The sequence below is a fragment of the Hypanus sabinus genome, chromosome 10, assembly GCF_030144855.1.
Source record: "Hypanus sabinus isolate sHypSab1 chromosome 10, sHypSab1.hap1, whole genome shotgun sequence".
NCBI lineage: Eukaryota > Metazoa > Chordata > Chondrichthyes > Myliobatiformes > Dasyatidae > Hypanus > Hypanus sabinus.
The window spans coordinates 136,995,385-137,008,542 of NC_082715.1; the positions used below are offsets into that span (position 1 = coordinate 136,995,385).

Genomic DNA, 13,158 nt, shown 5'->3' on the forward strand with positions numbered 1-13,158 from the left:
AGAGTACTCCTGTGACCATTCCTCTCCACAACAGGTATACCACCTTGTATACCGTTGGGGGCAGGGGAGGAGGCAAGGAGTGAGTGAGGAGCTGAAAGCCACTGTGATCAGGACTCTGGCACTGAGTCTGGTTCTGTGGCTCAGAGGGGTGGGTGGGGGGGGGGGGGAAGAAGAGGTGAGCTGTAGTGATAAGGGATTTGTTGATTAGGGAACAGAAAGGTTCTGTGGATTGGAACGAAATTTCTGGATGGTTTGTTGCCTCCCAAGCATCAGGGTCAGGGACATCTTGGATCGAGTCCACAGCATTCTTCAGTGGGAGGGTTAGCAGCCAGAGATTGTGCTCCATGTTGGTACAAATGCCACGGGTAGGATAAGTGACAAGATCCTGCAAGGCGAGTTCAAGGAGTTAGGCGCCAAGTTAAGGACAGAGCCTCCACAGGGTTGTGATCTCAGGATTGCTACCTGTGCCATATTGTTAGTGAGGTCAGAAATAGGAAGATTAGACAGCTTAACATGTGTGTAAGGAGTTGGTGCAAGGAGGGCTTCAGATTTTTGGATCAGTGGGCTTTCTTCCAGGAAAAACGAGATCTGCACAGAAGGGATGGTATGTACCTGAACTGGAAGGGGACTAGTATTCTAGCAGGAAGGTTTGCTAGTGCTGCAGGTGGGGAAGGTGGAGGGGTAGTGGCAACAGTTAAACTAGAGTTCCAGGGGGATGGGAACCAGAGTGTAGGAAAGGCAGATGATCTTAAGGCATGGATCAGCACTTGAAATTATGACATTGTATCCATTAATGAGACGGGCAGTTCAATGTTAAGGGGTTCAGCTGTTTTAGATGTGATAGAGTGGGAGGGACTTAAAGGTGGCATGTTAATCAGAGAAAATGTCACAGCAATGCTTAGTCAGATGGACTGGGAAGCTTGTCTAGTGAGGCTTTATGGGTAGAACTGAGGAATAAGTATAGAACCATAGAAAATTACAGCACAGAAACAGGCATTTTGTCTCTTCTTGGCTGTGCCAAACCATTTTTCTGCCTAGTCCCACTGACCTGCACCTGGCCCATATCCCTCCAAACTCCTCTCATCCATGTACCTGTCCAAGTTTTTCTTAAATGTCAAAAGTGAGCCCGCATTTACCACTTCATCTGGCAGCTCATTCCACACTCCCACCACTCTCTGCGTGAAGAAGCCCACCCTTAATGTTCCCTTTAAACTTTTCCCCCTTCACCCTTAACCCATGACCTCTGGTTTTCCTTTTCTCCCCTAGCCAATTATGACCACTTAATTGTTTTATATTATAGACTACCCAAAAGTCTGCGGGATTTAGAGGTGCAAATTTATAGAGAGATCACAGACTGTTGCAACAATATAAGGTTGTAATAGTAGGTGATTTTAACTTTCCACATATCGACTGGGCCTCACATATTGTAAAGGGGTTGGATGGATGGGAAAGAGTTTGTCAAATGTGTTCAGGAAAGCTTCCTTAATCAATATATAGACATCCCAGCACAAGAGTGTGCAATACTTAATCTGCTATTAGAAAACGAAACGGCAGGTGACACAGTGTGTGTAGGGGAACATATTGCATCTAGTGATCATAATGCCATTAGTTTCAAGGTAATTATGGAAAAGAATAGGTCTGGTCCTAGGGTGAGGTTCCAAATTGGAGAAAGGCCACTCTTGATGGTATGAGAAAGGATTTGCCAAGTGTGGATTGGGACAGACTATTTCCTGGCTAAAGTGTATTTGGTAAGCGGGAGGCCTTCAAAAGTGAAATTTCGAGAGTACACAGTTTGTATATACCTTTCAGAACAAAAGGGAAGGATAACAGGCTTAAAGAACCTTTGTTTTCATGAAATATTGAGCAGCTGGTTAAGAAAAAGGAGGTGCATAGCAGGTATAGTTACGCAGAAACAACTTGAGGCCTATAAGAAATGCACGAGAACACTGAAGCAAGAAATCAGGAGGGCTAAAAGAAGACATGTAGTAGACAAGGTGAAGTAGAATCCTAAGGGATTCCAAGAGGGATATTAATAGCAATAGGGTAGCAAGGAACAAAATCAGTCGTCTCGAAGATCGGAGTTGTAATGCATGCGTGGAGCCAAAAGGTGGGGGTGGGGAAGCTTAAATGGATATTTTGCATCTGTGTTTACTTGGGAGATGGACAGAGTCAAGAGAAGAAAGGCAAAGCAGCAACAACTTTAGGGTCCCTATACAGCTTACAGAGGACATGTTTGCTGTCCTGAAGCAAATTAGGATGGATAAATCCCCAGGGCCTGTCAAGGTGTTCCCTCAGACCCTGTGGGAGTCTCGTACAGAAATTGCAAGGGTCCTTGCAGAGATATTTTAAATCTCCCTAGCCGCAGGTCAGGTGCCAGAGGACTGGAGGATAGCTAATATTTTTCTGTTGTTTAAGAAAGATTCTAAGAATCAGCCAGGAGATTATAGATTGGTGAGCCTGAGATCAATAGTGGGAAAGTTACTGGAAGGTACTCTAAGGGACCAGATATATAAGTAGTTGAATAGACATGGATTGATTCAGGATAGTCAGCATGGCTTTGCAGTAGTTCGTGTCTCACGAATTTAATAGTCCTTCGACAAAATTACCAGGAAAGTTGATGAAGGCAAGGCAGTGGATGTTGTCTACATGGACTTTAGCGAGGCCTTTGACAAGATCCTGCATGTGAAATTGGTCAAGAAGGTTAAGTTGTAAATTGGACTAGACATAGGCTTTGAGGGAGAAGCAAGAGAATGGTTGTGGATGGTTGTCCATCTAACTGGAAGCATGTGACTACTGGAGTGACACAGGAATTGGTGCTGGGTGCTTTGTGGTTTGTCATTTATATCAATGATCTGAATAATAATGTGATAAACTGAATCAGCAAATTTGCAGACGGTGCCAAGATTGGGGGTATACCAGCCAACACGGAAGACTACCAAAGCTTGCAGCAGGATCTGGACCAGCTCAAAAAATGGTCGGAAAATGGCAAATGGAATTTAAAGCAGACAAGTGTGAGGTGTTGCACCAAGGTAGGTCTTGCATATGAGCAGTAGATCATTGAGAAGTGCAGCAGAACAGAGGGATCTGGGGATACAGATGCATAATCCCTTGAAAGTGGTGTCATAGGCAATCAGCATTGTAAAGAAAGCTCTTGGCACATTGGCCTTTATAATCCAATTTACTGAGTACAGGAGTTGGGATGTTATGTTGAAATTGTTTAAGATGATGGTGAGGCCTAATTTGGAATATTGTGTCCAGTTTTGGTCACTTACAGGAACAAAGTAAAGAAGGCATGGAAAATTTACAAGGATATTGCCAGGAATTGAGGACCTTAGTTAAAGGGAAAGGTTAACTAGGTTATGACTTTATTCCCTAGAACGTAGAAGATTGAAGGGAGGTTTGACAGATGTGTACAAAATTATGAGGGGTATAGATAGGGTAAATGCATACTGGCTTTTTCCACTGAGGTTGGGTGAGACTAGAACGAAAGGTCATGGGTTAAGGGTGAAAGGTGAAATGTTTAAGGGGCACATGAGGAGGAACTTCTTCACTCAGAGGGTGGTCAGAGCGCAGAATGAGCTGGCAATGCAAGTAGCAGATGCGGGGTTGATTCCTACATTTAAGAGAGGAATTTGGATAGGTACGTGGATGGGAGGAGTGTGGAGGGCTATGGTCCGGGTGTAGATCAATGGGTCTGGGCTGATTAATGGTTTAGCAAGGACCAGATGGGACACAGGGTCTGTTTCAGTACTATAGTGTTCTATGACTCTATGCTCTTGCCCAAGTTCCACAGGGAAATGGAGCACTCAGGCAAAGGGTCGCTCCACTAATGGTGCACAAACATCGATTTCTCCTTCTAGTTATTTTTTCCCTCCTCCTCCACTCTTTTTCTATTTCCCACTGTGGCCTCTTAGCTGTTCTCCTCACCTGCATTAACTACCTCCCTCTGGTGCCCCCCCCCTTCCCTTTCAGATTCCTTTTTTCCAGCCCTTTATCTTTCCGCCCACCTGGCTTCACCTATCACCTTCCAGCTTGTTCTCCTTCCCCTCACCCCACGTTTATTTATTCTGGCATCTTCCCCCTGCTGTTAAGTTCCAAGAACACTGCACAATAGTAGCTCTGATACAAATACTGCTTTGCTTTCGCAAGTAGTGATTCTAAAATTATAAACACAAGAGATTCTGCAGATGCTGGAAATCCAGAGAAGCACACAGAAAATGTTGGATGATCTCAGCGGGTCAGGCAGCACTGATGGAAATGAATAAACAGTCGACATTCTGGGCCAAGACCCTTAATCAGAAGGGAAAGGAAGGGAGAAGGAGCCAGAAATGATCCGATATAACAATTAACAGATTTAAGTTTGTCCTTTGTGAGTTTCTCACTGAAATTCTTCAACTATTTCCCACTGGTTCCCACATAACTTCTAACCCAAAAAGAACAGCAAGCTAATGATTTAAAACACAACAAAAATCAACTATGGTGCAGGATGGCATCCAGTCGTCTAACCCATTCCTTCCAGGACGAGTGTGAACTTAACCAGCCTTCATTGCTACAATACCAATAACTCTGCTACTGAATTAAATTCAGAGCCACAGGAACTGTACGTTTTAATATCTCAGCCTTTTCTGCGTGTATTTATGCACTGAACTGCTCTTATTCCTGTGGGGAAGAGACAAGTATTGATAATACCTAAACAATGCCTCCGCATGTTTCATTCCATCGTGCTTTGAAAGCCTACAGGAATAGGCTTGTTTCTTCACTGCAATTGCATTAAGGATCTTGGGCTTGGTTTACAGTTCCACAGCACTGGGAAACTCAAGATAATCAGTTGCTCAGCACTTCTGGATACCGTTCAAGTTTATTGTTATCTGACTGTACACACATATCACCAAATGAAACAACATTTCTCCAGACTACAGTATGCCCACAATACATATATAAAATATTACCACAAATAAGCTAATAAAATATAATTCAGAATTCATGTCTTGGGCAGCACAGTAAACAGCACACTGTCCTAGTGATGAGACCTCGGTGGTGGCAGGGTATTAAGTTTTCTTTAAACACACATCAAAACACGTGGAAAGCACTGCCGGGGTGGTGGTAGAGGCAGATACATTAGGTACATGGATGATAGAAAAATGGAGGGCTATGTAGAAGGAAAGGGTCAGACTGATCTTAGAGTAGGTTAAAGGGTCAGCACAACATCGTGGGCTGAAGAGCCTGTACTGTGCTGTCCTGCTCTGTGCCATGCAGAATAAAAATTAAATGTTGGCTTTCTCATTCTGCCTTCTATTCACTGATGTGAACAACAAGGTGAAGCAAAGGAATCAGTGGCAATAAAAATACATTAAAAAATGAGTGGTTTAGAAGTACAATGGATCAAATTTTAATGCAGTTAACCTAGCAGTTAAGTTTAAAAGATTACACATTAATCAATGAACAAATGACAATGTATGTCAGTATCAACTAAACTACCGTTTGGACCAGAAGTCACAGAGCACAATTACACCATTTGGCCCAACAAGTCTGCTCCATTTTACCATCATGGCTGATTCATTATTCCTCTCAATCTCATTCTCCTGCCTTCTCCCCATAATCTTTGATGCCCTTGTTAATCAAGAACCCATCAACTTTTCACTTTAAATATATCCAATAACTTGGCTTCCACAGCCGTCTGTGGTAATGAATTCCACAAATTCACCATCCTCCGTATAAACATATTTCTCCTCATCCCTGTTCTCAAGGGATGTCCTTCAATTCCGAGGCTGTGTCCTCTGACCCTAGATGCCCGCACTAAAGAAACATCCTCTTTACATTCAGTCTTTCAATAAGATCTCTTCCCCCCCCCCCCCCCCACTTCATTCTTCTAAACTCTAGCCAGTACAGGACAAGAGCTATCAAACACTCCTCAGATGTTAACCCTTACATTCCCGGAATCACTCTTGTAAACACCTTCTGGATCCCCGTCAATGCCATCACATTTCTTTCCTCAGAGAAGGGGCCCAAAACTACTTACCATACTCAAAGTGCACTGACCAATCAGAAATGTTTCTGACTACTAACTTACAACTTTATTAAATACAAAGATGCACATCTTTTACTTACCACATACAAGACAAATATAAGACATATCTTGCAGTCATAGAGAAACAAGCCTGTCAGCAAATCTAGTCTGTGTCAAACCGTTTTTCTGCCTAGTCCAACCCACACCACAGCCCACCACACCCCTCCCATCCATGTACTCATTCAAACCGTTGAAATCGAACCCGCATCCACTTCTTCCACGGGGAGTTTGTTCAACATTTGCTCCACCCTCTGAGTGAAGAAGCTTCCCCCTCAGGTTTCCCTTAAACATTTCACCTACTGACAAGGAGAAGATGCAGAACCCACCTCTGTTTAACATTGTGTTCAAATGGAAGGAAGAGCTCTCTCAACAAGAGGACAGGGAAGATTGCAGACACTTGAATCTAGAATGATAAACCAGATGTTGACGTTCCTCCATCGTGCTTTTACCTCTCTTATTGAGTTATATTTAGAAAAGACCTAGTTTACGTAGATAAAGACTCAGCCTGCGTCAGCCATTAGGAGAGACAATTTGTTGCAGAAGCAGGCAAAAACCATACTCTCAGTGACCACTGAGGGCGCGTTCATGGTCTTCCGCTGCTGTAACCCATCCACTTCAAGCTTCAACACGTTACACATTCAGAAATGCTCTTCCGCACACCACTGTCATAACACGTGGTTATCTGAGTTCCTTTCAGCTTGAACCACCAGTCTGGCCATCCTACTCTGACCTCTCTCATTAACAAGGCATTTTTACCCACAGAACAGCTGCTCACTGGATGTTTCTTTCCTGTATTTTTGCACCATTCTCTGTAAACTCTAACAACTGCTGTGAAAGAAAATCCCAGGAGATCAGCAGTTTCTGAGACATGCAAACCACCCCATCTGGCATCACCAATCATTCCAAAAAGTTACTTAGGTCACGTCTTCCCAATTCTCATGTTTGATCTGAACAACAACTGAATGCCCTGACCACATCTGATACTTTTATGCTGAGGTGCTGCCACATGATTGGCTAATTAGATATTTGCCTTGATGAGCAGGTAGGTGAAAGGGTGTACCTAATGAAGTGGCGTCCAAGTGTAGATTTAAAAACTATGTTCAAAGCTATAAGTTTTAACTTTAAAGCATTGGAGCAGAAATTCTGAGTATTTGGTGAATAATTAGATTAGGTTCCCAACCCTTTTTTGTGCCATGATTCAATACCATTAAACAAGGGGGTCCATGGACCCCTCATTGTGAAACCTTCGATTAGAGAAACAGAAAAAGGGAGAGGTGAAGAAGGTGGACTTCCAAAGCAACACTGAGGTCAGAGAGGGATTTGTATTTTGGATGTAAAATAGCCGAGGTTAAAAGTGCTTGGAGTGACTATAGTGTGGAATCTTATAAAGATGAAGTAGTCTGGAGAAGAAACTATTTGAAGATTGAAAACGGGTTAAATTATGTATGTATTATCAAAGTACATATGCAACCCTGAGATTTTCTTGTGGGCATTCACAGTAAATACAAAGAAATGAAAAAGTATTATTATAATAGATCAGCAATAAATATCGAGAAGATGAGATGAAGAGTCCTCGAAAGTGAGTCCATAGGTTGTGGGAACAGTTCAGTGTTGGGCTGAGTGAAGTTGAGCTACCCAATGCAGTAGAGAGTGAAGAGAAGAAGGTGGTGGTGTTGATATTGATGGAGGAGGTGAAATTACAAAGTAACATACCATCATAGAGGTAGAAAAAAAATTAGTATATAATGCTGACTCATTTCCACCCAAACAATAAACATAAGTCATCACTAAACAAACATATTTAACATGTACATAATTCCAGAAGAAATGACTATTACTAAATAGTAGGATTTCTGTGTATTCGAACCACAATTTGCACACCATAAATTCATTAAGTAATTCCTGCCCAATTATGTGAATCACTGGATATAAAATCTTCAACAGGACTTGCCTAGCAATAACCTTTACTCTGCAGTACTGCATACCATTCGCCAGCACTAAATGTATTTGCACGTGTATCAGTATAGATCTAAAGACCTTCAGTGACTTCATTACCTTATTCCAGTTTCCTCTGAATATTACCCAGTGAAGTTTCTTCTCTGTCTCCATTCAAGTTTGATCAAAATTTCCAAATGACAAGAACTACTATCCATTCAGAGGTCATACTTTAGGTTCAATTTTTTAAAAATATATTCATCATTGTAATTTATACATTTATCACGTATTGCAGTGTAGTGCTGCCCCAAATCAACAAATTTCATAACGTACTAATGTCAGTGATATTAAATAGGACTGATTCTCATTTATCACACGTACATCAAAACATACGGTGAAATGCATTGTTTGCGTTAACAACCAGGACATGTTGAGGGCAGCCGGCAAGTGATGCCACACATTCAGACACCAATATAGCATTCCCACCAGAAACAAAACAGAACATACCAGGTAACAAAGCAATAACAACAAAACAAGCCCCATTGCTTCCGCTGCTTAAATCTTTTGTTATGCACAGGATCAGAGAAAGCTGCAGAAAGTTCAGCCAGCTCCATCATGGGCACTCGCCTCCCCAGCATCGAGGACTTCTTCAAAAGGTGAAGCCTAAAATAAGCAGCATCCATCATTAAGGTCTCCCACTACCCAGAACGTGTCCTCTTCTCACTGTTACCATCAAGGAGGAGCTATAGGAACCTCAAAATGCACACTCAACAATTTAGAAGCAAGAACTTCTCCTCCGCCATCAAATTTCTGAATAGACAATGAACCCGTGTACACTACCTCAATATTTTTCCCTTTTTTTCTGCTCTCTTTACATCACTATACATATATATAAAAAAGAGAGAGAGCGCGCTTAAGACTCTTGTACAATACAGTAATAATTCTATGTATTCTACTGTACTACGCCCACAAAAAAAACACACATTTCATGAAATTGGTTATGATAAACCTGATTCTGATATGGGTCTCTATTGTGGACTGAAAGTGGGAAGGGGGTAGGGAGAGGGGAGTCATGGTTGGGAAAAGAGAAGGGAGAGGGGAGGGAGTGGGAAGCACCAGAGAGACATTCTGTAATGATCAATAAACCAATTGCCTGGAATCAGGTAACCCTGCCTGGTGTCTCAGTCCTGGGTGTATCTACATCCCCCCCCACCCCCCCACACCACAGCACTCCATCGTCGTCATTCCCAACATGCTTTGCTGCTGCCAGATTTACAAACTTCCTCTCTGCTCCATGTTGACAAATATAGCACTGTGCAAATGCTTTAGATGCCCTAGCTATATACGTGTTGAAGACTTTTGCACAATACTGTATATTCTTCTTATTGTAGCTTAGTTTTTATTATGTAACCCAATGAACTGCTGCAGCATAACAACAAATTTCATGAAGCCAGTGATATTAAACCCGATTCTATTAACAAGTATACTACACTAGAGCAAGTTATACACAAAGCGATTCAAGAAATCAGATTAAAAGTCCCAGAATCACTCAGCATGTTGCAGAAAGTGAAACTGAAAAGGTTTCTGTCAATGAACCTTCAGTTGACCCAAGATAATTCTAATTCTGTGCCACACGATGCTGCTTGATCCGAGTATTCCCACAGTTTGTGTCTATTTCAATATCTTAGCATCTGCAGTATTTGATTTTTCAAATAGAAACCGGTAATTTACACAAATGCACCCATTTCTTTTGGCATTCTGAATTAAGAGTCGCTATATTTATCTACTTCACTCCACCATCCACTCTCCCAAGACCAGCTGCAAAAGGAGGGGGGGGGGGTTGGACAGGGGGCTAGCAACCCAATCCCGTAAAAATCAGAATCACATTCAATTTGAGAAATTTGTTATTTTGTAGCAGCAGTACATTGCAATACATAATAAAAACTGTAGATTACAATAAGAAATATCATTGCAATGTCAGCATTCATTCTGAAAGGACTAAATATAAAAGCAAGGATGTAATACTGAGGCTTTAAAAAGCTCTGGTGAGGCCTCACCTTGAGCAGTTTTGTGCCCTTATCTAAGAAAGGATGAGCTGACATTGGAGAGGGTTCAAAGGAGGTGCACAAAAATGATTCCAGGATTGAAAGGCTTGCCATATAAGGCTCTAGGCCTCTATTCACTGGAATTCAGAAAAATGTTGAAAGGCCTCAATTTGGTGGATGTGGAGAGGATGGGGGAGTCTAAGACCAGAGAACGCAGCCTCAGAATAAAGGGTCATCCTTTTAGAACAGATATGCAGAGGAATACGAGGAGAGCGGTGAATCTGTGGAATAGGCTACACTCATCAATCTCTCTTATCACCTTGTCAAAAAAAATTCAATCAAGTTTGTAAGGCAGGACCTGCCACGCACAAAGAATGCTGGTATTAGGCCACGGGTTTCCAAATGCTCATACATCCCATCCCTAAAAGAATTTTCTCCAGCAATGCCCCGACTACTAACGTGAGCCTATAGTTCCCGGGATTTTCCCTTGTTCCCTTCTTAAATGTACAATCAAGAGGCAGAATTTAAAGCCGTTAAATTCTGCAAAGGCAGACAAATTCCAATTCCAGATGTTCAACCCAAAGCCTCCATGACAAACTCAGTCCAAATCGGCTACCAATGTGAAGAGTCGGATGACTTTATCTAACGGAGATATCTCTGCTGCATCCTATCCTCCAATGGAGAGCCTGGGACTTACGGAGCGAATAAATGGAAAATCAAACCGTTTTTTTTTATAAAGGGGAAATGCCCGTGCGGACGGGAGCACGGATACCGGACCAGGTGGGTATACTAGGGACAAACGGGGCTCCGCCACAGTAGATCGCCCTCAGTTATTACAGGGGGTGTGTGTGGGAGTGCGGGGGAGCGGTGCAAGGTCTTGGTGTGACTGGGAGGGTGGGTGCAAAGTGCCCCCACACCCTGTCTGGGTGTGACAGAGGGTGGAGGGGGGATCCGGGTGTGACTCGGGCGGCGGGAGGGGGAATCCGTCCTCAGCGGACAGGACGGAGTGAGGGGGTCTCCTCGTCCCCGCGCCGCCGCCGGAGCCCGGCTGCGCGGTGTGCGGTGACGGCGAGAGGCAGAGCAGTGTCGGGGCCCCGTCGGTCACCTACCTCCCCCCGGCCGTCGCCACCCGCCAGCTGATGCCGCTGGCCTCCCGACCCACACACGCCGGAGAACGTCACCAGAACCTGCGCACCCGGTCACGTCATCACTCTCCGGGTAAACATTGCGTCACGGAACGCGGCCGCCCGGTACATTCAGTCGGGTCGTTCGCGAAGCGCACCAACGTTAATAAACCCGGGCATCCGCTTCATACTGTGAGAGCATACGGAGCATTTCAATAACTTCGACTTTGTCTCACTCCGGTGATTGTAATCAACACGTCATTCCCGCCTGTAGCCTGAGAACCATTGCAGGAATCAGTCCGTTTCCAGCAAAGCCTCCGCGGCCACTCCGGGCCTACCCCGTCCCCAGGGACTTCAACTCCCAGCAGGCCGTAAAACGATCGCGGTCGTCACGCGTAGCCGGCGTGCGTGCGCAGTGAGGTCAGGCGCCGAAGCGGAGGGAGGGGGAGGAAGTGATGGATTTCCTTCCTGCACTTGGACGCTCAGGCACCGAGGGCTCGTTAATGGCTGATAGTTTGAAGCAGGAAGTAGGGGAGCTTTAAATTCACTTTCTCCACGTTAGCGAATGTCGGCTGCCTGCGAATGCTGCTTTTCCAACTCAGGGAGAGTTTGAGCTGCGGTGGAAAATGCCCAGGAGGAAGCAATCCAACCCGCAACCTGTGAAAAGTAAGTGGAGAGCCCGCAGCGTGTGTGTGAATGAGGGGAGGAGAAGGCATGCGATCCCTGCTCTCCCTCCTACTGAACTTACTGTGCTGACCCTGTACACTCACGGTGGCCAAAACAACGCAGTCAGCCTTCCTAACTCACCTGAGAGCTAACCATTCCCTTCTCCCGGCGTCACTTTTAAAACGGCTCCTGTCTGCACCTGCTGTCGTTCTTTTCCTTGTTTGCATCACTTTCTGTTTTACTAGAAAGCGATCGAGGCCCGTAAAGTGTGAGTCAAATCCGAGTTGTCGAGGTTTAAACTTAAATTGCCTTAGTAGTTAAGCAGCGTATCTTCAACCGCAGTCTTTTTAAAATTTCTATAAGGTCTTTTATTAAAGGGAAAAATCAGAATAGTTTGAGCGGAGTAAAGGGTAATGCTCTCTCTCACATACCCAAATTAGAGGTTTGTGAAGACGGTATTGCCACTGTTCTATACTTTTCTAAGTTGTATTGCAGATTTTGGTTGGCATTGATTGACTTCTCTATTTCTGACGGGGGTAGGGAGAATGTGAGAGTTTGTTACAAGATAATTGATTTTTGAAGGAATTAGTTGTAACTCGGAATCGGTTTGTTATCACCGGCATATGTGAAATTTGTTAGCTGGCAGCAGTACAATGTAATATATGATAAATATATCAATTACAGTAAGTCTATATGTATACTAAACAGTTAAATTAAAAATAGTGCTAAAACAGAAACAATAATTTTAAAGATCTGTAAGTAACAGAACCTCAAACAGATGGATTTTCGATTAACCACACTGGGAAGCAAGGAGCCAACTTGGCCATGGCTAATATTAAGCACAAGATATTCTGCATATGCTGGAAATCCAGAGCAAAAGGTCGAAATACTGGAGCAACTGAGCAAATCAGTCAACATCTATGGTGGGGAATACACAGTCAACGATTTGGACTGAGACCCTTCATCAGGACTCAGGGAATGGGGCAGGAGGTGGGCGAGGAGAGGAGTACAAGCTGGCAGGTGAGACCAGGTTACCTTCCCCCCCACCACCACATTTTTATTCTGGCTTCTGCCCCTTGCCTTTGCAATCCTAATGATGTGTGTGTTGCTGATACGTAGATGCCACAAGACAAAAGGAAGGCTGATGACATGTAGGCTTTTGTGGTGAGACAATTTGAATACAGGAGTGATGAAGTCTTTCTACAGCATTAAAGAAGACAGCACATGAAGTATATGTACAATTTTGAACTCCTTACTACTAGAGGCTTTGTAATGCATTGGTCAGACCACGCCTGGACTGTTGTGAGCAATACTGGGCTCC

General features: G+C 43.7%; 2 protein-coding genes across 5 annotated transcripts in view; one reads left to right on the plus strand and one right to left on the minus strand.

The window, feature by feature from the left end:
- si:ch211-278j3.3 (E3 ubiquitin-protein ligase RNF19A) overlaps window positions 1–11,282 on the minus strand; it is an 85,507-nt gene extending 74,225 nt beyond the window's left edge. For all 4 annotated transcript variants that reach the window (XM_059983093.1, XM_059983097.1, XM_059983095.1 and 1 more), the window contains exon 1: window positions 11,157–11,282. The gene's annotated coding sequence lies outside the window, so the exon portion shown is untranslated. The remainder of the gene's footprint in view (window positions 1–11,156) is intronic.
- Window positions 11,283–11,701: 419 nt separating this feature from the next.
- The window catches only part of LOC132401167 (zinc finger protein 836-like), a 57,890-nt gene continuing 56,433 nt past the window's right edge, over window positions 11,702–13,158 (plus strand). The window contains exon 1 of the mRNA XM_059983085.1: window positions 11,702–11,837. Within this exon, the coding sequence (XP_059839068.1) occupies window positions 11,798–11,837 (40 nt within the window). The 5' untranslated portion in view covers window positions 11,702–11,797. The remainder of the gene's footprint in view (window positions 11,838–13,158) is intronic.